The following is a 25,041-nucleotide window of genomic DNA, read 5'->3' as shown; positions in this document are numbered from 1 at the left end:
TTCTTAGTAGCTTTTAAGATATACCCACTTTATTCATATAACAGTATTATTATTTATATATTGTTGTAGTTGTCTCTCTTTTTCCTTTGGATTACGTCAATCTTATTGTTTTTGTTGATTTTTTTTGTTTGTTACTTTGTTGTGGTCTTACTATTTTTTTTTTTTTTGAAGTCGGTGCCACCGAAGGGCATCGGAAAAATGATTAAAATTACCTAATGTCAATATAATTTAAGCTTAAATTAAGTTTATACATCGAAAGTAAGGCACTAAAGTGTTATATCTATATACAACAATAAGTTTGACCTGTAGCCAAAAGACTTGGAACGTCTCGGACGCATTAAAAAAATCTAAAGGAGTTTTTACGTTAACTAATATAAAGAAATACACAATAACTCCCTAAAAAATATAATAAGATAATACTTATTTCATGAAAGGATGGAGGGTTATGATAAGATAGATGAAGATTTAGGTGATCTGGGGGTCAATGTGCTTTCGCAGAGCTCTTTGGAGAAGAAGATCGAAAGTGATGTGACTAATTATACGGTACAGCAACAGGCAGAACAAGAGGAGAAGCGGTTGGAAAGGACTCGAAATGCCCTGGAAAAGTGTTTGAAGAAGAAGAAGCTACTTGAAAGAAGGTTAAAAGTAACGACGCGGATATCAGTGAAGGCAAAACTGCGAGATGATATCAGGAAATTAGAAGAAGGAGAGGAGAGAAAACTCCGAGATGACATCGATGATATCAAGCAAAGATTGAATGCAGTATTAAGTAATAAAGATGGGAAAGGTAATGGAGATACTGGTAGGAGATCCGGAGAATCTGAAAGAGATTTTCTAATTAGAACAGGTCAGATAACAGCGTTTGGGTCTGCTAACCAATTTGTTATGGATGATGATGATAATGATGATGACAAGGAAATTGGTGGTGATTCTGCTAATGAATATGAAAATGTAGTACCAAATGGTAGGAGGTTATCTATTAAACAAGAAGAGGAGTTTGAGAGTCGTGCTGGGGCTCAAATGATGGATAACATTAATGATAATGATGACACAGAGGATGCTAATTATAGTGATGTAGATGATGACTATGTCCCTGAAAAGTATGAGACTGAGGAATACGATGAAGGTGAGGAATTAGTGAGCAAAAGTGAGGGTGAAGTTGATACTGAAACAAAACGTGCACCAGGGTTGGGTAGTGATGATGGTGATGAATTAGCTTACCAGAAAAGATTAAGAAAGTGGATAGAGCATCGCTCCTCAAATAGAAAACTGGATAAATTTCCATCGTTGCCTGAATGGAGGAAACCACATCCAGATATCCCTGACGCAAAGCTTAATAATGAGTTTCGAATACCAGGTGAAATATATTCTATTTTATTTAATTATCAAAAGACATGTGTACAATGGTTGTATGAGTTATATCAACAACAAAAGGGTGGCATCGTTGGTGATGAAATGGGTCTTGGTAAAACGATTCAAATTGTTGCGTTTTTAGCCTCACTTCACCATTCAGGGCTGTTAAATGGACCTATACTTATAGTTTGTCCAGCTACTGTAATGAGGCAGTGGTGTAGTGAAATACACCAATGGTGGCCAGCCTTTAGAGCTGTAATTTTGCATTCTATAGGTTCTGGTATGTCAGATAAAGCGAAAATAACTGATGAAGAAATGGAAGAGATGTTGATTAAATCAAATCCCGATGATATATCTTATGAAGATTTCACGAACTCCTCGAAAACAAAGTCAAAATTTGAATCCGGTATGCACTTACAAAAATTGATAGATAAGGTTGTTGGTGATGGTCATATCATTATAACTACTTATGTTGGTTTACGTATACATTCAGATAAACTTTTAAAGGTTAATTGGGCATATACTGTGTTAGATGAGGGTCATAAAATTAGAAACCCAGATGCAGATATTTCTTTAACCTGTAAAAAACTGCTTTGTTACAATAGAATCATATTATCTGGTACCCCTATTCAAAATAATTTAATTGAGTTGTGGTCTTTATTTGATTTTATTTTTCCAGGTAGATTGGGTACATTGCCTGTATTTCAACAACAATTTGTTCAACCGATAAATATGGGAGGCTATGCCAATGCTACGAACACACAAGTGCAAACAGGGTATCGATGTGCAGTCGCCTTGAGAGATTTGATATCGCCATATTTATTGAGAAGGGTTAAATCTGATGTTGCAAAGGATCTACCGAAGAAAAAGGAGATGGTTTTATTTTGCAAGTTGACTCAATTTCAAAGAAGTAAGTATTTAGAATTTTTACACTCTGATGAACTATCTCAAATTAAAGGAGGTAAAAGGCATGTCTTGTACGGAATTGATATCCTAAGGAAAATTTGTAATCATCCCGACCTTCTGGACCGAGACTATAAAAAGGATACTGCTTCTTATGGTGATCCTAAAAGATCTGGAAAAATGCAGGTTGTTAAACAACTGTTAAAATTATGGCGTTCTGAAGGGCATAAGACTCTTTTGTTTACTCAATCGAGACAAATGCTTGATATTTTGGAAGAATTTATCAAATTTAAGGACCCAGAAATGTCGAATTTACGGTATTTACGTATGGATGGTACAACAAATATATCAAACCGTCAAAATCTTGTTGATCAATTTAATAACGGACAATATGATGTATTTCTTTTAACCACTAGAGTTGGTGGATTAGGTGTGAATTTAACTGGGGCTAATAGAATAATTATATTCGATCCTGATTGGAATCCTTCTACTGACCTGCAAGCACGTGAAAGAGCTTGGAGAATTGGGCAAAAAAGAGAGGTTTCAATATATCGTTTAATGATCTCTGGTACTATAGAAGAGAAAATATATCATAGACAAATATTTAAACAGTTCCTGATGAATAAGGTCCTGACAGACCCTAAGCAGAAGCGTTTCTTCAAAACTAACGAGCTTCAGGATTTGTTTAGTTTAGGAGGAGAAGAAGGATATTCTATAGAGGCGCTGAATGAAGAAGTGGATAAACACACCAAAAGTCTAAAGGATTCTAAATCTAAGGAAAGTGATGATCTGGATCAAGTTGTGAAGTTGGAAGGTGTTTCCAAACTTGAGAGTTTCTATAATGGTAAAGAAACTGAAGATGAAAATAAACAGGATGATGAGAGACTAATAGAGGGTTTATTGGGTCAAAAAAGTCTTGATAATATAGTAACCCATGAACAAATGATGAAATCACATACCAATGGCTCTTCCAAAATGATACAACAAGAGGCAAGTCGAGTAGCTGCAAAAGCGTTAGATGCTTTAAAAAAGTCCAGAAAAATAACAAAAAGGTACGATATAGGCACTCCTACTTGGACTGGAAAATTTGGTACAGCAGGAAAGGTTGTTAAAAAGAAACCGCTTAGAGGCAACATGAGACCGAATGCTGATTCTGCAAGTATTTTAGCCAACATCAGAGTTGCGAATAAGCAGATAAAAAATTTACCTTCAGAAGAAGATGTCATAGGGAAAGAAACTACTAGAAAGAAAGACCAATTGCTTGCTATCCAGAATTATCTAAAATCACAACCTCAGAATTCTGGTACCTCTAAAGATATAATTGAAAATATTGGTGCAAACCTTAGAGACCAAGAAGATATCATTCAAATACGAGCTCTAATGAAAACAATTGCAAAATTTGATAAGACTGATAAGGTTTGGACTTTAAAGGAAGAATTTGTGAATGACGATTACTGACCGTTATAAAGTTATTACCAACAGAACTTAACTATCTATAGGATACTATAATAAGGATTCTATCATTATGCATTATAACAAGTATTTTTTATAGAGGTATTTAATCTATTTAAAGCCAAACCCTTCTGATTCCGTTATGGCCCAAGTGAGTTTTTTTTCTAGTTTTTCTTTAGTATCATATTGCCACAAGCACAGTTCGTTGAAACAAGTATGGGCAATAGGAAGCTTATCAGAATCTGTAGATCCTAATAAGCTAATTTTAAACGGCATTGTTGACATACCGGTTGCTGGTACACCATCTGAACCAGTGACAAAACGCATCAATTTTCTCTGCAGGGGATAATTCCATTCCTCAACAAGTTCCCAGAACCATTGGGACACAGTCATATCATCACGTAATCCTCCAATATACCGAGTAACAGACCTTAACATATTGAAATCATATTTATTAGAATCAACATCACCACAAACCAATCGTTTTAATTCTTCAGCATTAAATAGTTTAATGGATTTTGAGATAGAAAATACCTTTTTAAATCCTTTAGCAAAGTGTGAGAACTGTTTTTCGATCACAGTAGTTAGATAAAAATCTACCCATAGCTCAACATATTCTTTCCTATTAGCTTTCGTAACGGATTTGTAACTTCCTCTGTCACATAATTCTACAGTTTTATATTTTGTTTTGGTTCTCTCTGCTTTAAGTTCCCATCCGTCATCAATAAAAGTCGTTTCAAAGGTAAGCGCAAATACATCTTCAATATCATTGTGTTCGTATTCTAATAGTTTTTGAAGATTTTGGGCTGTCTCAGGGTAAAGTTCAGCATAGTCCTTAAATGTTAGTGGCTCTCCGCATAATTTTTTATATATTGCTATAGGGAAGTGTAGGTTTAATATTGTGCTATTGAATATAGCTAAACCCATAACAACGCCAAACAAATAATATAGTTCGTTTATATTTTCATTAGACATTTCTTCGTGACTATTATTAGAAAACCAGATCAAACGGCTCTCAGGGACATAGACAAATAGCGAATTATTTGGATCATACAATGACTTGGTCAATAGTAAGAACCATTCTTTACGTAAACCACCAGCGTCCACACCAGGTTCACCGATAAACTCTACTTTCAAAGACTTGAAAAGATCACCGTGATGTTCTTTTATGCAACGTAAGGAGTCTCCAGTTATATGGGTTCTTCTAACACTTATCTTCAAATAGACATCAACTGCTTTCCCATCGTCAAGAGATGATAAGAATGCAACCTCAGCTTCATGTTCCATAATTCTTCTAATTTCATATTCCATGATAGATATTTTTAGGCCTAATGAAAGCAGAAATGGAAAACTACAGAAGGAAAATTGTTTTTTGTCTGCTGACCACTCCTTTGATTTCTTGAGTAATGCAATATTTTTTTTCAATCCTCTCCAATTATCGAAATCCTTACGATAATCAATGAAATCTAGGATGGTATTGTAGAAGTTGGATGCTTCTAATGTCTTTTGAGTATCATGATTCAAATTAAAAGCGTCCCTTTTACCATTGCTCATAAAATAGTAAGACAAAAGTCTGGTCACCGTAGTAATATGCCAGTCCCCATCGTACTGATAGGGACTAAATTTGAAGCTCCCGGTAGGAGTTCCTTTTTTTCCATGTTCAGACTCTTTATTTTCTAAAACACCGTTAATGTTAGGAGATTCTATTGACCTAAGATTCCTCTGAGACCAGTAGTGGTTATCATTAATAATATTCAAACCGTCACTATGTATCCTTGATGGTTGTACCTTTTCCAGCGCCATCTGTTGATTACTAAAGAGAATTTTAGAGAATTGAAAAGTGAGGTAGAGATTTAAGCCCTCCAGTTGATTCAAGAAAGTATGTGACGGAATGATAGTTAAAAATCTAATCATTTCCTTAGATGCTTTAGTTGAAGAGAGATTGGCCAGCAATCCAATGCATTTCTTAATGAGCTCATACGAAATGGCACGTATCTCCTCGGAATCAAACCCACCCTTTGCTTTACCCACTAGGCAAGACCTTAAAGCAGGGTTAGACAAAATAATAAATAACCATCTAAACTCCTGCATATCCTGATTTCGTTTCCTTAGCAGTCCATTCATAGTGCACAGAAGCCTGAAGTATGGTCTTCGAGTCGGTAACTTCAATAACATGCCGTAAAACCTTGCAACTTCATCGAAGTCGATATCGTAGCGATAGTTGTTCACCTTGAAAGATCTTTCTAGAATTCTATAATCATTAAAATATAAATCAATAAAGTCATTAACCGGATTAAAAGCATTATATTTTTCCTCTTGTGTCATCGAACCTTTATTTTCCATGATCATCCTATAACAACCCCGTATAATCTTATTGAGTCTCTCTCCTGTACACACTAGTCCCTCAATATTAGATACAAGCATGTCATTATCGCGGTAAGTTGTAACATGACATACACTACACTTAAATTTCCTAGTTTGAACGGGTATATCCAATAAAGCACCACAACATAGACACTTCACTCGATCATTACCTTTCGTAGTTATTTCCTTTTCTTGGCTCTGATTGAGATTCTTTTTTCGTGCTTCTTTCTTCACAGTTTGATACGATATTATCTCAATCTCCTTAACCTTATCCTTATCCTCCTTATTCTTCTTCTTGAGACTTAAAGATCTCCTGAACATTGTATTCTCGACCTTCTTTTTCCACTCAACCCCCAAGATATCTAGTTGTGAGAAAAAAACAGGCTATCCTACCTCAAATTTATACCTGCTAGAGAATTGTAAACCTTGTCTTTAATATAAGCCCTCTCTGTATCGTTTTGCAAAGCCTTGATCTCCTCCCAGAACCCCCACAGAATATGACTTTTCTGAATTTTTGTTTCAATGGACTTTGTGAAATCGCTTCTTTTAAAGGTTTATTGGTAAACCTTGAGGACGGAGAGATTTTTGTGTTTTTTCCAATTAAATATCCAACTTGGGTAAAAAACAAGTTCGGAGTTTAGTAATCGAATTTATATTCGTTAAATATCTCTACATTGTTCTTTACTTCTCACACTCTCTTCTGTACCTATTCTTTCTCAGTTCTTAGAAAGCAATTATGGAACCATGCTTGTTTTAAGGGAGACTCTTACGAGTGATGAAGGAGTAATTGGTAGTATTGAGCTGAAATCAGGGTATATCTTGGTTGTGCGTGCTCAATCGTATCGGTTATACAAGAGACACAATGACGGCTACATCTATTGGAAACGAGAGAATATTGCTGGAATCATTGTGGCTTGTTGTGGGTATGAGTCCAAGTTCGATAACCGAGAGTACATATTTACATTATCACAGATCGGAACTATTAGGGTAATGGAGCTCAATTTTCAGGAAGGAGAGCCTCTGTCCAATGTTGTTTCTGAGTTTCAAAGTTTTATTAATGTCACAGCTAAGTACCCGCAATTTGGCATAAACAGTGCAAAGGGACATTTGTTTATAAATCTGAGTGACTTTGATGTGTATGTGATGAAATTTTATGATAAAAAAAATGGTATTGTAATACAGGAACCCATTGAAGGAGATGATTCTGGTACGTGGATACCTATTTACCTCTCTTCTGGTCGAATAAGACATTTTGAGCTGTGTGAGTTTCAAGGTGGCGCAGAGAATTCTATTCCGTGGGTGGAATTAACTTTACTGGTTTATACCAATGGACATTGGAGGTTTGAGACCGCCAGAGCTTTAACTACAATTAAGATCCAAACACGCTGGAAGTGTACTAGATGTCTTGAGTTGCCGGCCTCTAAGCACATTATTGGATTTCTCAATGATCTTCATGAATATGTTATGGCTTATATTCCGTACTTCGGATATTATATTGTTTCTTTGACTCATATTATAATAATTGCATTCAAAGATGGGTATCTTTGTAATATTGGTGGAACATTAGTAACTGAATTAGCTACTTTTGAGAGTATAGATAACCATTGTGATTTAGACTCTGGTACAATCGGAATTGCCTCTAGTCTATACGTTCACGAGAACACTGATAACCTAGAGTTTTCTTTACTTACAAATAACAAAGAGAAAATTGACTTCCATCTAAATATTATCCAGACTGATGCATATGACTCTGTTACTCACCTAAGCAATTTTAACTATAATAAGGAATATATAAATATTGATAGCGCTATACTTGATCGAACCGTCTCTGTTCAATTATCAAAACCGAGTGGCCTATTGATTTTATCATCAACAGGAACTTATTTTTATCATTATCGAAAACCAGCTTTTCCTTACATCAATACTTCAATTGAGGAAACAGCTAGCAAAATAATTTTTGACTATGGTTCGATTAGTGATGAGTTTCCCGTGGAATATTATAGTGGTTTTGACAAGAGAACTAATAAACATTTCTTAGAGTATAGGTTTTTTGGTTACTATATCCCACCAGCCGAGTCTAACAGTAGTGATAAGCATTTAAATCATGTGCATTTTAAGCTGGTGTATGAACCATTGAGTACTGTAACTGAAACATGGGTGGATGGAAATAATATCTATTGGAGGGATGAATTTGACACTTTATTCAAAAATGGTCAAGAACTGCTAAAAAATGGACAGCATAAATTTATTATCAATAACAATATTGTATCTCTCAATAACTTATTATCAAAAATTTCTTTTTTCCAACATAAAAATCAACACTGTTATTCTTATGTTTCCCAAGTTGGAACTTTTCTGACCTCCCAATCTAATGATAAATATGACATCAAAAACATAGTGGAAACTCCTACACTAAAAAATATTGTTTTAGCCTCCATTGTCTGTCCAGATAATTCTTTACTTTCTATTATTGTTGTTGATGATGAATTAATAGAATTAAAGGATTATATTCTTGTTAAGAAGCAGAAGCTCGATAATTCAATTTCGCGAGTCGTTGACTTAGCTATCAATCAAATAGAAGGTAAAACACATTTATTAGTGTCTGACTTAGAAGGGAAATTATTTTGTATTGATCTTAACACCGGAAAAATTGTCCAAAGACTATCTATTGGGAAACTACCACCTAAATTTTGCCAAAAAAAGGATTACTGGGTCATATATTCGCGAGAATATATGGGGTTGCTGGTATTTGATAGTAAGACAAATTTTTATGAATATAGAATTTTAATTGTTCCTTATTTCATCAAATCAATTCATGATTATAATAATGGTATTTACCTAATAACAGAGGATAACAAGGTACTCACGGTTAATATCGATAAGATAAATAATACAGCTAGACCAACCACTGTAAATAATAAGGTTGAATATGAATTAATCTATCTTACTAGCCTTCCTTATACGAATAGATTCCTCGTAGCAAGGATTGGGAGAAATACGGATATGATTACCCAAGAGTCGCTTGCTGTCGTTGACTTATTTACGGGAAAGATACTAGATGTCTTCTCATTGGGTATGAGGTACGAAAATGCCAGCATTTCTTGTATTTCTTCAATAGAATACCAAAATGATAAAGATTTGCGTAAGTTTAAAAAAGGCCAAACAAGCTATGCAAAAATATATGCACTATCGCATTGTTTTATAGTCTCACTTGATATATCAAACCTTGAGGACGGTGTCTTTTCAGAAGATGCAGGAAACTTACTTTTATTTTCAATTGAAGAAGATACCGGGAAATTGACCTTGGAAGCATCAAAATCATCTGCCTTCAATGTCACCACAGTACAAAATTATTTGAATAGAACCTTTTTTGTCGGTGGAGATACACTTGCCATTTATCAAATCGACTATTTGGTGAAGGAAAATAGATTTATTATGGAGGAAGTATCGACAAGACCAACAGGGTTAAACTGCGTTTTGAGTCTACAACCGTATTCCTGCAGGTTAGCTGCTACGAAGTCTTCAAAAGAATTCAATATTGCGCGAAGCCATCGTATTGTTTTACAGGATAAATTTAAAGGATTATTGGAATATGAAGTTATTATCTCTAACAAGAATAAAGGTCAAATACGATCAGATGATCTCAAAATAGAGTTGAAAGCCATAACAAATAGAGATATGCTTCCGTTTAATAATATTCTCGAAAACGACAGTGTGATCAACTGCGTGAAGTATCGAGAGCATGATGGAACATCATTTTTCTTGCTGGTCTATAATTCCAAGTTAGTATTAATTGCCTTCATCAATTCTGATGGAACGTTCGGCTATCACGAATTTTTTTTATCATGCGATATTAAATTGGTTACTGCTCAGTCAAGAAAGGAAATGGAGCATTATGAAGACTACCTAGTTAATCGTAGTAAGAATCTATTTCGTCTTGTAACTGCTAAAAATACATGTTATAATATATCATTAGAGGATATGGAAGTTTCAGAAGAAGTCATGGAAAAGATGGATGAATATCTTCCAGAGATTGCCTATGTAGATGGAACTATTGATGACAATAGTTTAAAATTTGTTGACAAGCAGATATTTGACTATGTGACTGGTTAAAATAAACACAAAAAGGTAAAATTATGTAAATTATTTTATAGAGAGCATTTAATTACGACAAATATGTTTAATCAAGTTGACTTTAAATGTAAATTTGTACTTAATGCTGAGAACTAAACGTGTTCTTTATTTCAGTCTATTATTACGAATTTCACCAAGCAGCCCTCTTTTTCTTATGGCCCGAACGATGCTTCCATGTAATCCTCGAACTTCAATGTGTGTAGCGGCTGATTAAGATAAGCTTGGAAAAGAACGGACTCCATACTAGGTAGTTTTACTATAACGTATGTCTACAGATTTATTTAATGGAAAGACGTTGTTTCTTACAGATTAGCGATAGACTTCCACCATTGAATTGGCTCTAGTTTGAAATAAAAAACCGAGGACTTGAACATACTTTAACTAAATATGGGTAGGGATTCCTTTTCGATTGAAGAGGCAACCGAAGTTGTGCATCACTCGGATGGTATTGAATTGTCCCAATATAATAATATTCCGGAAACTCAAGCTTTTGATAAATTTGTCACGATTGATAGAATAGCAGATAACAGACCTGTAGTACTGGTACCGCATGTTGAAAGAGAGTACTTTAATAAAAAATACCATGGTTATTTGGAATGGTTGTGGGATCGTATGAAAATTTTTGTCACTTTAACGACAATTGCAATCACCATCGGCTGTTTTGCCGGTTTTATTCAAATATTTACCGAAACCTTAGTCAACTGGAAGACTGGACATTGTACCAGAAATTGGTTGTTAAATAAATCATTTTGCTGTAATGGTGTTTTAGAAGAAACTTCAGACACTTCAGCTCGTTATTTGTTCAAAAGAGCGGAATTTGAATGTGTAGAACAGGGTATATGGACTGACTGGTCAGGACACATCTCACCCTTCTTCATATTTGTCGTCTTATCCATGATATTTGGACTTATAAGCGCACTAATGATAAAGTACATTGCACCAATGGCAACGGGATCTGGTATATCTGAAATCAAGGTGTGGGTGTCTGGTTTTGAGTATCAAAAGGCATTCTTAAGCTTAAGCACACTTATTGTGAAAAGTATTGCTCTTCCTCTAACTATATCATCAGGTTTAAGTATCGGGAAAGAAGGGCCATCAGTTCATTATGCAGCATGTTGCGCTTTCGTTGTTGCATCTCATTTTCTAAAAGATAATATGACGTTTGCTTCGGTAGCTCAATATCTAACAGCTGGTAGTGGTGCTGGTGTTGCTGTAGCATTCGGTGCGCCAATTGGTGGTGTACTATTTGGAATTGAGGAGATTGCATCTGGTGCAAGTTTTAACTCATCGACATTATGGAAGTCCTATTATGTTGCATTAGTTGCAATCACAACGCTTAAGCTGATAAATCCATTTAGAAATGGTAATATTGTTCTGTTTCATGTCACTTACGATCGTGATTGGAAGATTCAAGAAGTTCCAATTTTCATATTTCTAGGAATTTTTGGTGGACTATATGGTATATATGTTAGCAAGTGGAACATCAAATATGTCAACTTTAGGAAAAGATATTTATCTCAATGGCAAATACAAGAAGTCTTGGTACTAGTCTTAATAACATCGATTGTATCGTATTTTAATGAGTTCTTAAAACTAGATATGACTGAAGGAATGGGTATTTTATTCCACGAATGTGTCAAAAATGATAACTCCTCGGCTTTTGCGCATAAATTATGTCAGATTGACTCTAATTCCCAAGTTGTGGATTTTACCAGGCAATTTTTCACACTTATAGTAGCGACAATCATTAGAATACATTTTGTTATAGTGTCATATGGTGCCAGAGTACCTGCAGGTATTTTTGTTCCTTCAATGGCCGTGGGTGCTTCATTTGGCAGGGCTATAAGTTTATTAGCTAAACGGTATTTGTTTGAAACGAACAGTATCACACCAGGTGCTTATGCATTTTTAGGTGCTGCTGCTGCCCTGTGCGGAATTACAAATCTAACTTTAACAGTTGTTGTGATTATGTTTGAACTTACTGGTGCATTTATTTATATCATTCCCACTATGATTGTTGTAGCTATGACTAGAATTATTTTGGCATCCTTTGGTTATCATGGTGGTATTTCTGATCAAATGGTTGAAGTTAATGGATTCCCATTTATGGAGGAAGACGGCAAGGAGCCATTCATGTCCGATTTCACTGCGGCCCAGATTATGACCAAGGAATTGGTAGTACTACCTGATAAGATTATGATTTCTGATTTATACAAAATTATTTATGGTGATGAAAGCAAAATATTCAGTGGCTATCCCATCATTAGAGCCGATGATATGTATGAAGATTCAAAATACTGTGTTGGATATGTTTTAAGACGTCATTTGATAAAGAAACTACAGGCTATTGTGAGTGAGAATATAGAAGCTGACATACGGATGATTCATTTAAGCGAATTTCCTGTCGATGATTTTGAGCAAGCAGAACTTCAATTTGGAGATATAATAAATAGATCCCCTGTGATGGTCAAGCCTACGATTGAGACTGGACAGTTGTATGATATTTTTAGACAATTAGGATGTAAAATAATAATTATTGAGGAGAGTGGATTAATTGAAGGTGTCTTAACCAGAAAGGATATACTGAGGTTTTCTAGAGGTAAATATAGAGAGTTGGAAGGCCCAATTTATGCTTTCAATGAAAACTTGAATGAAAAGTTCTTTTCAGTTATAAAAGCGATTGTTAATTTGTTTGGGAAAAAAATCTAATTAATAATATTAATATGCAGTAGTTGATTTATATAGATTGTATTTATAATATTAGAATAAAATGAAATCCCTTTTAGGTATTAATGAAATGATTAACTGGCCGATTAATTTTCTATCCATTTACCTACCTTCTTATACTCCCCATACAATGATTTTAGGTATTGACGGCCCGAACCATCCAACAATGTGCTTACAATTTGTATCTCATTATTGGACAAAAGATCAAAAATGGCATATATGGCTGGACTCATCTCAATTCTTACATTATTATCAACAGACGGTTTATTAACCACCAATTCTATGTATTTTACCAGAAGTATAGGTACATGTTTTCTCAGATGCTGCCTTACCACATTCACGTTCGACGACGTTTTATTTACTGATTTATTACTGGTAATATTAGGTTCACAATAGTTTACAATGCATCTTGATAATGCTTTTACGGATTTGGCAGTTAGATTAAACTTAGTGTAGTTTAGCACACATTCAATCATTTGACAAAAGAAGGAATTGATAGCATGAAAACGTTGATTAAATTTAATTCTATGGATATTCAAAAGTGAAGTGAAGAGTTTTAGAATGACGACAAATAGGTCTTCCTTTGATTGTTCTTTATTATCCACTATGAACACAAACTTGTAGGCCAATTCAACAGAGAGCGGTAGTAACATCTCCATAGTATATTGATCAAATATCCAAGACTTCTTAATGCATAGTTCATGGAGAGCTTCAACAAATTCTTTTACATTAACGTTGGATGGAGAGAACCTTTCTAAATTAGTATAAAATATACTGATCAAACGTGAAACCAATTTGCAACCGATAGCATTATCCTTCGGTATAAACTTGATTAATAGGACCATAATTTCAAACAAATAAGACATGTCTTCTCCCTCATGATTTTGGACGGACATTATAATAGACATTAATGCCCTGTTATACTTTTCGTAGTCAGTATCAGAAACATTATAAACTATATTCCTTAATCCTCGTTCTAACTTTGCCAGTGCTAAGCCTTGTTCCCGGAAGCAAACATAATGGGCAAATACGAAATGCAAATCATCCTTGTTTAACAAAGTGTATAGCAAGAATATTGACGACCTTATGTCTGGATTATTAAGCAATGATGTTGAGTCTAGTACTTCCTTAAGACAGTTTTGTATAACATCTTTGTACAAAAGAGTATCTGTTAGAAGCAGAACATCATAAATGCATTCTAAAATCCATGCAACTAAGATATTATCGTTACTTTTCGAGATGAACATAGGTACCTCATTAATGAAAGTTGATTTCAAGGTTCCAAACTTATCATTATGTTCATTCTTGATTATTAAATAGGCAATAAAAAAAAGCGCTTTATCAAATTGTTGACCTAATAGTTTAGTATCAATTAATTGCACAACGGTTTCTGTAAATGCTAAACTCGTTTTATCATTATGTTGATTTAGGTGATGGTTCCAGATGCAGTTAAATATCTCTTCAGCAAGTTCGTTTCTATTATCAACGGACTTGATCAACCTTATAAGTGCAGTTGGATCTGATTCGATTTTTGTCCTGAAGGTAGGGAAGTGTAATAAATGTAATAAAGCCTTGGAGTGCTCGGTATCAATATCTTCTAATTGAGTAATAGCATCGATTAATTCAATTCTTTTATTTTTATCGAAGCATTGTATGGGGACCATTTGTAAAATACGTACATTTTCAATCGACTTAAGATCAACAGCAATGTTATTTATGAGGCATCTCGTGACTAGATTTTCCTCAAAAATATCGTCATCTTTCAATAGCTGTTGAAGATTTTGAGTCTTATTGTCTTCACAAATAATTTTGACCAACTCTGATATGTTCGATATATCAAAGCAAGTATTTATTTCTGTGAACCAATTGGATAAAATAAACATGGTTTGTTCTATTTTATTTTCAGATATATTTAGGTAGTCCATCAATCCATTTTCAACAGGCTTGGTAGAAAAGTCAACATATTCACGAACTTTCATGAAGAATAAATAAATTTCAATATCATCATGATTTTCAGACAAAATATGATGCAATTTTTTATCTGAAATGTAAGAAAGTAAACTTTTTTCATCTGTAACATCATCGTAAAGATCCATTATACGAAATTTAATAGCCCATTGTTCCGGATATGTATAATCTTCAAAATCAAATATGTTGGAAAGAAGAGGTTTAAACTCGGAAAGGGAGGACGATTCTAAGTACTGGAAACCTTCTAGGAGAATTGAAAATAATCTTGCGGATATTTTAGATAGATTATTGGTTGCAATGTCAGTCATATATCCAGATATTAAATCCTTCAATTGGGTACTAGATAGTAAGGTTAATGAATTACTAATCTTTGCTGAAAATAACTGGTTTTTTAATAATGGTAATTCGTCATCCTTCACACTAAAGTATAGCTTTATCTTTGAGAAAAATATATAGAATTCTCTGGCAGATATATGACATTTTACTAATTCAGACCATAAACCTAAACACATCTCCTCAAAGTCGTTATAGTTATCAATCAATAGGTCAAGAAGCTCATTAGAGTACCTAATACCCAATTCTATGTCCAACTTTAATGTGTATTCTAACAGTGACCAGTTGCGTTCAAAATTGTCAGCAAAGTCTGGATTTTTGATTTTTTCCAATGCCTCCTTCATTAGAACTTCAAGAAATTCATGTGACAATGTTTTCTTGGTTGACGCCAGTTTATTTAGTAATTGTGGTGCTACATCATCTCGATTCTTAATAACCATGAGAAAAATTGGTTCCAACTGTTTGAAGTTTTTCTTCGAGAGGGAGTTCATGGCAATGCTAAAGAAGTTCATGGCAGCTTCGTTATCGATAGCTTTAGTGCTAAAAAATTTCTCCAAAATTTTTGAAGATTCTAATCCGATAACTTGGTCGTTAAATAAAAACGAAAGCACATAGCTTTTCAATAATTTTACTAGGTTTATGTCTTCAGGGGAGCTTTCAAATGCAGAAATATAGTTCAATATAGGTAGTAATAGCGTTTCTGTAAAGAAGGAAGACATTCTACTGTTGATTTTGAGAAGATTGCTGCTAAAATTTGTTAGATTTATAACTTTGCTGATTATTGATACTCTCTGATCAAAATGTATTGTTGAACATAGCTCTATAACATAGGCTATTATCTGTGACGCTGCTTCGTAACTTAGTTGAAAGGTTGTTATTGAGTGAACTAATAACTCGAACGTCTCATTAAGATTGAAGAGAAACTCTTGAGGATCAGTGTTACTATCCTTTGAATAGGCCTCAAGCACGAGTTTAAGTATATTTCCAAAACGTAGATTTTTGAATGTAGCTTTAAGCAATTCCTGATCATTGATATTTACCCATGTTTTGTTAAAGAGAGCCCATATCTTAGGATTTTCTCTGAATTCATTGTTTTTTTGATCGTTCCACCTATCCACTATCAGGTCCAGTATAAAGATGTCACCCTTCGGAAAGTAAGGAATTTTCCCGTCTAACCCGTCTATTATGTCCACTACTTCATTACTAGTAATGGTTTTTGACCTTAGGGTCTTCGTCAATTGTTCAGCAGTATCAAACCTGACCATAATCACCTCTCCAACACTTTCGAAAGATAGTATTATACTTAAAGATATCGGCTTCCTTCAATCCAGTATATAATTTCCCTCAATATAGAAATGAACTACAGTATGATAGCAGTTTATTAAAATAAATCAATTAAACATTTGCTAAAATCATAAATGAGATATCATACTACAATTCGATGGAATTACTAAAAAAAAATCGATGAGCTTAGCAAAAAATCGATGAGCTTGAAAATTTTTTGGAAATTCATGTGATTTGATCGTCTGTTGGTATGTCAAGATGAGGAATAATAACAGATGACCCCCGAGATAGTGAGAATATCATGATAATAATTGGTATATAGTGCAATTGTTAGTTTGAGATAATTGTAATAAGCTATTGTAGTTACAGTGTTGATTTTTTTTTACTTTTTTTATTTCTTTTTATGAGAATTGACAATTTATATCAAATAAGAAATCGTTTACAACAGATTAATATGAGTATATCCGCTTGAATAATATACATATTTATAGAGAAATATACAGTCCTTATCTCAAAACATAATGATGTCAATAACTTTGGTATATATCCTTAATTTATACTTATATGCCCTTTAATTAAATTTGCACTTTATGATGGTATCCGGGTAATATCACAGAAATTTTTTTATTTTTTTGGTCTCTATTTTAATGAACAGGCACTTTCTATCACATCAACGATATCAACTATCATCATTTGATTTATCAAAATGTAATTGGTAAATTATTTATTTTAGAATTCGATAGACAAAGTTTCATAAACGATTTCTTCTGGATATCAATTTCAAACTGATTCTTTTTTTTTTCATCTACTGGAATTTTTTTTTTTTAATTGGATCACTAGTTGTTTAAGGGAAAGCCTATTATATTTGACCTCAATTAATTAAGATAATAGGACAATAAGGAATTGTTCTTGAAAGGAAAAAATAACTTAGTGGAAATTAACGGCGTTAAACGATGTTGAATGATCTGTTAATGGATGTGGATACCTTAGATTTTGTCAAGGATGATGAAAGTTGCAAGGTAAATAAACAAGCCAGTACAATTAGGGACCCTATATCTGGAGCTATTATTGTTCCCATCGCTGATGGCAAATTTCCAAGAAGTAATGGTGATGCTCCGCTTATCTATAAATTTGGGAAGGAAACTGACAGTGGTATGCTGCATGAAAAATCTAAAACTGATACCAAATTATATCCTGTTGAGTTACCAAAGAAGGATAACAATGCCGCATATATCACATATATCAATAACCTGTATGGGATTTACAGTGGACTTGGAAATCATAAAGTTTTCTCTAGACCAACAATTGGTGTAATTAGTTCATCATATGATAGAGAACACGCTGAGGTATTGAATTTAGCGTTAGAATCCCAAATAACTGAACTAGAGTTCCTAATTGAATCATATGACAAAACTGTGGATGCTAATAAGGAGAGGATTTTGGATTTGGAGCAATCTCTGGTCATATTGTACTGTTTACAAGCTTTCCAGTTTATTAGGAGTGGAAACGATAGAGAAAAGTTTTTCAAGTCATTACTAAGTTGGGTAAACAGGTCAGATGGTGAACCAACAATTGATTTCATTGAAAGTGTGTTTGAAAATGATAATGATACTCCTTCATACAATAGCTCGGCATTTTGGAAGCTTCTGAATCAACTTCTACTAAGAGGACTTCATGAGCAAGCTATAAATACTCTAAAAAAGTCAAAGCTGGAAGAGTATTTGGGTGACATGTGTGATGTTTCTTTCAACGCTTATCAAGACTTAATGACACTACTTAATGGATATCCTATGGGGTCGGAGGAATCTTTTAAAGAATGGAAAGCTGCTGCTTTAGAGCTTCAATCGAACTACGTGGAAGCTGAAGTATCATTAAGCGGTGAACTTCGAGACTACTTTGAGGATACTTTATCATTATTAGCAGGTAACCAGTCAAGAATACTTCAATATTCATCCCTTTGGTACGAAGCAGTGGCAGGATTTTTACTTTATTATATTCCATCCACTCATTTGGTCCAAGAATACCTGGCGTTGTCGGTCCATAAGCATCCAATTGATGTTACAAGTCCTTGGGAAAAATCATGTGTGGATATTATCGAAAATAATATATTTCCAATATTACCTACACTGGAATCTTTGGATAGTTGTACGGCTAGTTTTACAGCAGCATTGTGCGAAGCATTCGGTTTATTAGTAGACAGATATGCAATTTTTGATGAATATCAACATAAGGAAATAGTTGATGAGCCAAATGCCGATATCTTCTCACAAAGAAATGGTATGGCTAGCTTTTTGCTAAATAATTTTGCTCTAGAATTATGCTCTATGGAAGTCAAAAGTGTTTGGCCAGTAGCCATTGGTCTGATATCACTTTCACCATATAATAGTCCTAGCTCTATAAAATCATGTATTGGCGAACTGCTACCACATTATCCTTTTGAAACAAATGATGATATTGAATGGGCACTTACAGTTTGCGCAAGGTGGAAACTACCAGAGGTGGCAAAGGAAATATATACAACCATTGGTAATCAAATGCTCAATACAGGTAATACCGTGGAAGCCATAGCAAATTTCAGCAGGGCTAGCCGATATGATTGGGTGAAAAAATATTCCTGGTTGATATTTGAAAACTCTGCTTTTGAAGGGAAACAAATAGAAGATGATGTACTAAATAGGATTGTTGAAAATATCCAGAATAGCTCTGAACTAATATCTGATGAGATTTTAAGCAGTGTTGTTACAGATGCCATGAGACAGTCTCTTGCACCCTATGCTGTTTTATCGGAATTTTTCAAAAAATGGAATAAAGGTGATAATGAAGGCGCCTTAGGGTCTTTGGTTTCTCTAATCGATTTCACCTACCTGCCAAAACAATATCTTGTTCTATTAATAACTAAGTATCTCTATCCGAAGTTCTTGGCTGACAACAAAATATTAGTTAAAGAAGACACCGTATTACTTATTATAGAGGCTCTAGAAAATAAGTGGGATGATAACGACGAAGAGTCGGTAAAGGTCTATCAAAAGTTGATTTCAGATGATACAACATGTAAAGACCTTCCATCAGACTTACTGTCAATGCAAAGGTTAGTAAGGAAAATGCTAAACTACAAATTGTGCCAAAACTTAATGTGATTTTTTTTTATTGTATATGCAATATAGATGAGAAGTTCTTTTAATAACAACAAACATGCTTCAAAGTTATATAATAACGAAAACGACTGTAATCCCTCTAAATATAATAGTGGACTCGTTACCGTATGTGAAAATTCACAACATCTCGGTACTAATTAAAAGAGTTAGAATTGATATAATATAATAAAAAAGATAATAATTATATAAAGAAAAAGTATACAGTAGATATTTTTTGAGAAAGAGAAACTATGAAAAATATCTGAATTGTAACTCCTTGTAATATTTGGTGTGCTTTTTCTTTCTCTGGATTATTTTGAAGAGTCTTATCTGTGATAGGGAATATCTTTCAAACGTTCATGATTAACGGTGAATTTAATTGAATTCGCTGTTTGATATGTGTAAATGTCTTTCTTACTTTATTATTTAACAAATAACATCCTGGGTAGCTCTGGAATTCATCAACAAAGCGACAATCAAACCGTACAAACCCAAAACTTCGGAGAAAATCAAAATCAAAATCATACCAACGAACAATCTTGGTTGTTGTGCAGTACCTCTGACACCAGCGTCACCAACAATACCGATGGCGAAACCGGCAGCTAGACCACTCAGACCAACTGAAAGACCAGCACCCAATTGGACAAAACCTGTGTACAAAGCCTGCTTTTGGGTCAAGGAAGAACTGATTAAAACAGAAACAACCAAACCATAAATGGCAATAATACCAGCCATAACAATAGGAACAATACTCTTAATCAGCAGGTCTGGTCTTAGAACACAAGTAACACAAACACCAACACCAGACTTAGCAGTACCGTAAGCAGCACCTAGAGAGGTGAAAATAATGGCTGCAGCACAACCAATGGCACCAAAGAATGGAGCATATACAGGGCACAGTTCAGACATGTTTTATTAATATATTAGCTTGTTATTTTTTTTTGGATACTTCTCTTTATAAGTGATTCGGGGGAAAAAAAGGGTTTCGTAACAGGACGCACTAAAACTTTCTTTCTTATTTAATAGGTAACTTCCGTACTCTTGTTCCTAGCTATGAAAGAAGAATTAACGCTGGAAATTAATATAGTTTAGATACAGTTATGAATTACTCTCTTACTTTGAGTCTCTTCTTCAGAATATAATCACTATTGCATTACAATTCCTCTCTGTGAGTTATTGGTGTAAGTTCCCGTGTGCAATCAAAACGAAAAAAGCAAAAAAAAAATATTGGAAGGAGCTAATTTCGTTGCTCTTGATATGTGATCACATGATAAATGTAATAAAATATGGATACTGGAATTATTGTTTATAGAAGTAGTAGATAACAGACTGACTTTCTTGGCTCAAATATACAAGGAATAAAGAGATTAATCATATAGCTTACTAAAGAAGCTACCTTCATCTGGATTAGAAGTATTAATAAAGCGTAATATAAATATATACGCATAAGTAGTTAGAAAAGATTGTTAATTTTAATTAAGCAATAATTAGTGATGAAGAAGAAAAAGTATTTGAACTCAGGCTGTTATCAAATGTTCAATTAATAATAGCATGATAAAACTACTTTATATAATATCATAGCATACGACACTGTAAGCAATATTTATTATTTTTTTAAAAATAAAAAATAATAGCGCCGCCTTGTTTCGATCAAGGGACATCAGGGTTATGAGCCCTGCGCGCTTCCACTGCGCCACGGCGCTTAATAAATCCGTTGAAGTTCCTGGAGAGGTATGCCATGTACTTCACTTTGACGATGGATTTTTTCTTTATAGAATTATATTCTAGCATTACTGTAAATTTGATGTTGCCAAAGCTATCGCCTCTGATAATAAACTATTAAAGGAAATAAACTAACTACGTAGTACTGAGCAAATATTTATTGTTCTCTGCTTTCTACTTACGTCTTTATTACACAGGTTTATTAATTACGGTTAGTATAGAATTTTATACTCCATATTTGAGGATGCTATTTTTTTGAATGTATGGAGTCTCCGCTCGATTAAATATAGAGTTTTGATAGTGATCTTTTAATATAACGGTCTTGGCTTGCAATTTATTTGTGGTCTTTTATATTTTTTAACCGAATAAGTTGTCTTCTTCACTTTCCCATGAGGAGCTAAAGAACCATGAAAAGATAATAATACTCAAGTAAATGATTAAACCGCCCGCCATACTCATAACACAACTAACAGACCCTATCAGTTGACAGTGATAGAATACCATCGGTAAGACAATCCCACTCGTCACGAACATACCTGTTAAAAAGTGTCCAAAGTCACTGGCATTGGTGGTAGCATCAGACATAAAGTCAGAAGAGTCAATGCCACGCTTACCAAATAAGGAGTTGGGTATTGGGGCTAACAGGAATATTAGGGTACCAAAGAGAGGATAATAATTGTGGTAGAGGGCACAACTTAATATCACAAACAGAAAACCTGAGGCTAAAAACCCAGATAAAGAAATGATTCTCGTAAGTGGCGAAATTCTTATCTCCATTAGTACTAATTGTATATTATTTATGGCCTTTTTATTAGATGGATGTGTTTTGTATTTTTCTGAGGCTGATTAAGTATACTGGCCTCTTGATTTTCCTATACTTGAGCGATTTATTCTTTGATTGTCTAGTTCAATAAAATATTTATAGGAAAATAGTTGGATGTAAATATCTCTAGCAATCTTAAATACAAATGAGTCCGTTACTGCCACCCTTTTCCTCCCTTTTCCCGTTTTCAATATTTTTTTTTAGCCTGTTCGCCCAATTCGAGTTCGCTTCGAAATTGACAAGGCGGAGATGATTTAAACCTAGGCTTCATTTAAGTAAGAACACGACTATTAATAGTAGAAGTTGTGATGGTTATCATAAATGTTTTGGGATATTAATAATGAACTACTTACAGAGACAAAATATACATGTTTAGTTTCTAAAGAACTATTGATCAATTGGAAACTTTAATAATAATATCAAACAATATGCCAGACAAATGTACTGTCTGTCCCTTATTATTGCTATTCTTTATTAGTTTTATAAATCAACAATTTCAACGTCATAGAAGATACACTTATATCAATTCTATTTTATCTTTTTCCTTTTCCTCTTCAATTTATCGTTACAGGAGGTGTTAAGAAATATGACCTTATAATCAAAATATAATTGAGGGTTCTTAATCAAATACATAATAAAAAATCGGTCAAAAGAAATTTAAATTCAAAAAGTACTTTATAGGAACAAATTTCAATACCTTAATAATTGGTTTAAAAAAAAATTCAGCTGAAAATAATATATACATGGTGCCAACTTTTTTTTTTCATTTTGACGAATAAGTAAATGTTTTATTTTAGAGTTGATAGTTTATTCATTGCTTGTTTTCTGGGTTAGGGTTTTGGCCCTCAGAACCGTTGTTGTTGTTGTTGTTGTTGTTTTCAGCTTGGTTCTTGTACAATTGTTCGAATAATTTCATTGAAGAAGTTTGTAATTCTTCAGTCTTACTCTTTAGTTGTTCAGCATCAACCTCTTCACCAGCTTGAACTCTGGCAACTAGTTCCTTTAGAGAAGCAACATCGTCCTTGACCTTTTGAGCCTCGGCCTTATCAACCTTACCCTCGAATTCCTTCAAGGAGTTCTCGGTATCGTTGGCTAATTGATCAGCCTTGTTAGCGGTCTCAATGGCCTTTCTTCTAGCTTCATCTTGACTCTTGAATTTCTCGGCGTCGTTGACCATTTGCTCAATTTCAGAGTCAGATAGACCAGAAGAACCAGCCACGGTGATAGAAGCATCCTTGTTGGTGGCCTTGTCTCTAGCAGAGACATTGATGATACCATCAGCATCAATGTCGAAAGTAACCTCAATTTGTGGAACACCCTTTGGAGCAGGTGGGATACCGGATAAGTTGAAGTTACCAATCAACTTGTTGTCTCTAACAAGTTCTCTTTCACCTTGGAAGACTCTAATTTCAACAGAGGTCTGACCAGCAGCAGCGGTGGAGAAAATTTGAGACTTTTTAGTTGGGATGGTAGTGTTTCTTGGAATCAATCTAGTGAAAACACCACCCAATGTTTCGATACCTAGGGATAATGGGGTAACATCCAATAATAGGACATCAGTAACTTCACCGGATAGAACGGCACCTTGAATAGCTGCACCGATGGCAACAGCTTCATCAGGGTTAACCGCCTTGGATGGTTCCTTACCGAACAATTGTTTAACTGTTTCAACAACCTTTGGCATTCTGGACATACCACCAACCAACAAGACATCAGAAATATCAGAAGTTGACAAGTTGGCATCCTTCAGAGCCTTTTTCACAGGGTCGATAGTTCTCTTGATCAATGGTTCGGTCAAGGTCTCAAACTGAGCTCTGCTAAACTTCATGTTAATGTGTTTTGGACCAGAGGCATCTGCAGTGATGAAAGGCAGGTTGATCTCGGTAGAGACAGTAGAAGACAATTCAATCTTAGCCTTTTCAGCAGCTTCTCTGATTCTTTGGATAGCCATACGGTCATTTTCCAAGTCAATACCGGATTCGGTCTTGAAACGAGATACTATTTCCCTCAGTAAGTAGATATCGAAATCTTCACCACCCAAGTGTGTGTCACCGTTGGTGGACTTGACTTCGAAGACACCGTTGTCGATATCTAAGATGGAAATATCAAAGGTACCACCACCCAAGTCGAAGACAGCAACAACCTTAGAGTCAGACTTTTCCAAACCGTAGGCCAAAGCGGCAGCAGTAGGCTCGTTAACAACACGTAGCACGTTTAGACCAACAATTTGACCAGCATCCTTAGTGGCTTGTCTCTGAGAATCGTTAAAGTAAGCTGGAACAGTGACAACAGCGTTCTTGGCCGCCTTACCCAAGTATGCCTCAGCGGTCTCCTTCATCTTGTTCAACACGAAACCACCAATCTGAGCAGGTGAGTAGCGTTGTCCACGGGCCTCCACCCAAGCGTCACCGTTGCTGTGCTTGACAATCTTGTATGGAACTTGCTTAATATCTCTCTGCACTTCAGCATCCTCAAATCTACGACCAATCAAACGCTTGGTAGCAAACAGAGTGTTCTCAGGGTTAACCACAGCTTGACGCTTAGCAGGAATACCAACTAGCCTCTCACCCTCCTTCGTGAAGGCAACTACAGATGGTGTAGTCCTAGCACCCTCTGCATTCTCAATGATCTTAGGAACTTTACCCTCCATCACCGCAACAGCAGAGTTAGTAGTACCCAAATCAATACCAATCACTTGGCCTTGAACTTTACTGGATTGCCATCTGACACCACGGATCACATTACTCTGTACTACCTTTCTAGCACTCAACATTTTTTATGAATATGTTTATTATTATTATTATTATTATTTACTTTGTTGTTTAGAGAGAAAAAAAGGAAGAC

General features: G+C 34.6%; 9 protein-coding genes across 9 annotated transcripts; 4 read left to right on the top strand and 5 right to left on the bottom strand.

Annotated features, from left to right (window-relative positions):
• Window positions 1–435: 435 nt before the first annotated feature.
• On the top strand, window positions 436–3,714 carry RAD26 (DNA-dependent ATPase RAD26; the record flags this gene model as incomplete). The annotated part of the gene is made up of 1 exon (XM_071054480.1): window positions 436–3,714. One exon carries the CDS (start codon window positions 436–438, stop codon window positions 3,712–3,714), a length of 3,279 nt encoding a protein of 1,092 aa, XP_070909173.1.
• A 105-nt stretch (window positions 3,715–3,819) lies between these two features.
• On the bottom strand, window positions 3,820–6,393 carry HUL4 (putative E3 ubiquitin-protein ligase HUL4; the record flags this gene model as incomplete). Its single annotated transcript, XM_071054479.1, has 1 exon — window positions 3,820–6,393. The coding sequence occupies one exon, from the start codon at window positions 6,391–6,393 to the stop codon at window positions 3,820–3,822; it is 2,574 nt and encodes an 857-aa protein (XP_070909172.1).
• Window positions 6,394–6,816: 423 nt separating this feature from the next.
• Window positions 6,817–10,185, top strand: MLO127 (Mlo127p; the record flags this gene model as incomplete). The annotated part of the gene is made up of 1 exon (XM_071054478.1): window positions 6,817–10,185. The coding sequence occupies one exon, from the start codon at window positions 6,817–6,819 to the stop codon at window positions 10,183–10,185; it is 3,369 nt and encodes a 1,122-aa protein (XP_070909171.1).
• Window positions 10,186–10,593: 408 nt separating this feature from the next.
• GEF1 (Gef1p) lies at window positions 10,594–12,915 on the top strand (the record flags this gene model as incomplete). Its single annotated transcript, XM_071054477.1, has 1 exon — window positions 10,594–12,915. One exon carries the CDS (start codon window positions 10,594–10,596, stop codon window positions 12,913–12,915), a length of 2,322 nt encoding a protein of 773 aa, XP_070909170.1.
• Window positions 12,916–13,019: 104 nt separating this feature from the next.
• Window positions 13,020–16,499, bottom strand: URB2 (ribosome biogenesis protein URB2; the record flags this gene model as incomplete). The annotated part of the gene is made up of 1 exon (XM_071054476.1): window positions 13,020–16,499. One exon carries the CDS (start codon window positions 16,497–16,499, stop codon window positions 13,020–13,022), a length of 3,480 nt encoding a protein of 1,159 aa, XP_070909169.1.
• A 972-nt stretch (window positions 16,500–17,471) lies between these two features.
• On the top strand, window positions 17,472–19,655 carry NUP85 (Nup85p; the record flags this gene model as incomplete). Its single annotated transcript, XM_071054475.1, has 1 exon — window positions 17,472–19,655. The coding sequence occupies one exon, from the start codon at window positions 17,472–17,474 to the stop codon at window positions 19,653–19,655; it is 2,184 nt and encodes a 727-aa protein (XP_070909168.1).
• A 423-nt stretch (window positions 19,656–20,078) lies between these two features.
• VMA3 (H(+)-transporting V0 sector ATPase subunit c) lies at window positions 20,079–20,561 on the bottom strand (the record flags this gene model as incomplete). Its single annotated transcript, XM_071054474.1, has 1 exon — window positions 20,079–20,561. The coding sequence occupies one exon, from the start codon at window positions 20,559–20,561 to the stop codon at window positions 20,079–20,081; it is 483 nt and encodes a 160-aa protein (XP_070909167.1).
• A 1,170-nt stretch (window positions 20,562–21,731) lies between these two features.
• Window positions 21,732–22,151, bottom strand: VPS55 (Vps55p; the record flags this gene model as incomplete). Its single annotated transcript, XM_071054473.1, has 1 exon — window positions 21,732–22,151. The coding sequence occupies one exon, from the start codon at window positions 22,149–22,151 to the stop codon at window positions 21,732–21,734; it is 420 nt and encodes a 139-aa protein (XP_070909166.1).
• Window positions 22,152–23,008: 857 nt separating this feature from the next.
• SSC1 (Hsp70 family ATPase SSC1) lies at window positions 23,009–24,970 on the bottom strand (the record flags this gene model as incomplete). The annotated part of the gene is made up of 1 exon (XM_071054472.1): window positions 23,009–24,970. One exon carries the CDS (start codon window positions 24,968–24,970, stop codon window positions 23,009–23,011), a length of 1,962 nt encoding a protein of 653 aa, XP_070909165.1.
• Between the last annotated feature and the right edge of the window lie 71 nt (window positions 24,971–25,041).

Source organism: Nakaseomyces bracarensis (assembly GCF_045282275.1).
Source record: "Nakaseomyces bracarensis strain CBM3 chromosome Unknown Scaff13_0, whole genome shotgun sequence".
Classification (NCBI taxonomy): domain Eukaryota; kingdom Fungi; phylum Ascomycota; class Saccharomycetes; order Saccharomycetales; family Saccharomycetaceae; genus Nakaseomyces; species Nakaseomyces bracarensis.
Note: the sequence above shows the minus strand (reverse complement) of the source record. Positions and strands in the feature narration are given on the sequence as shown.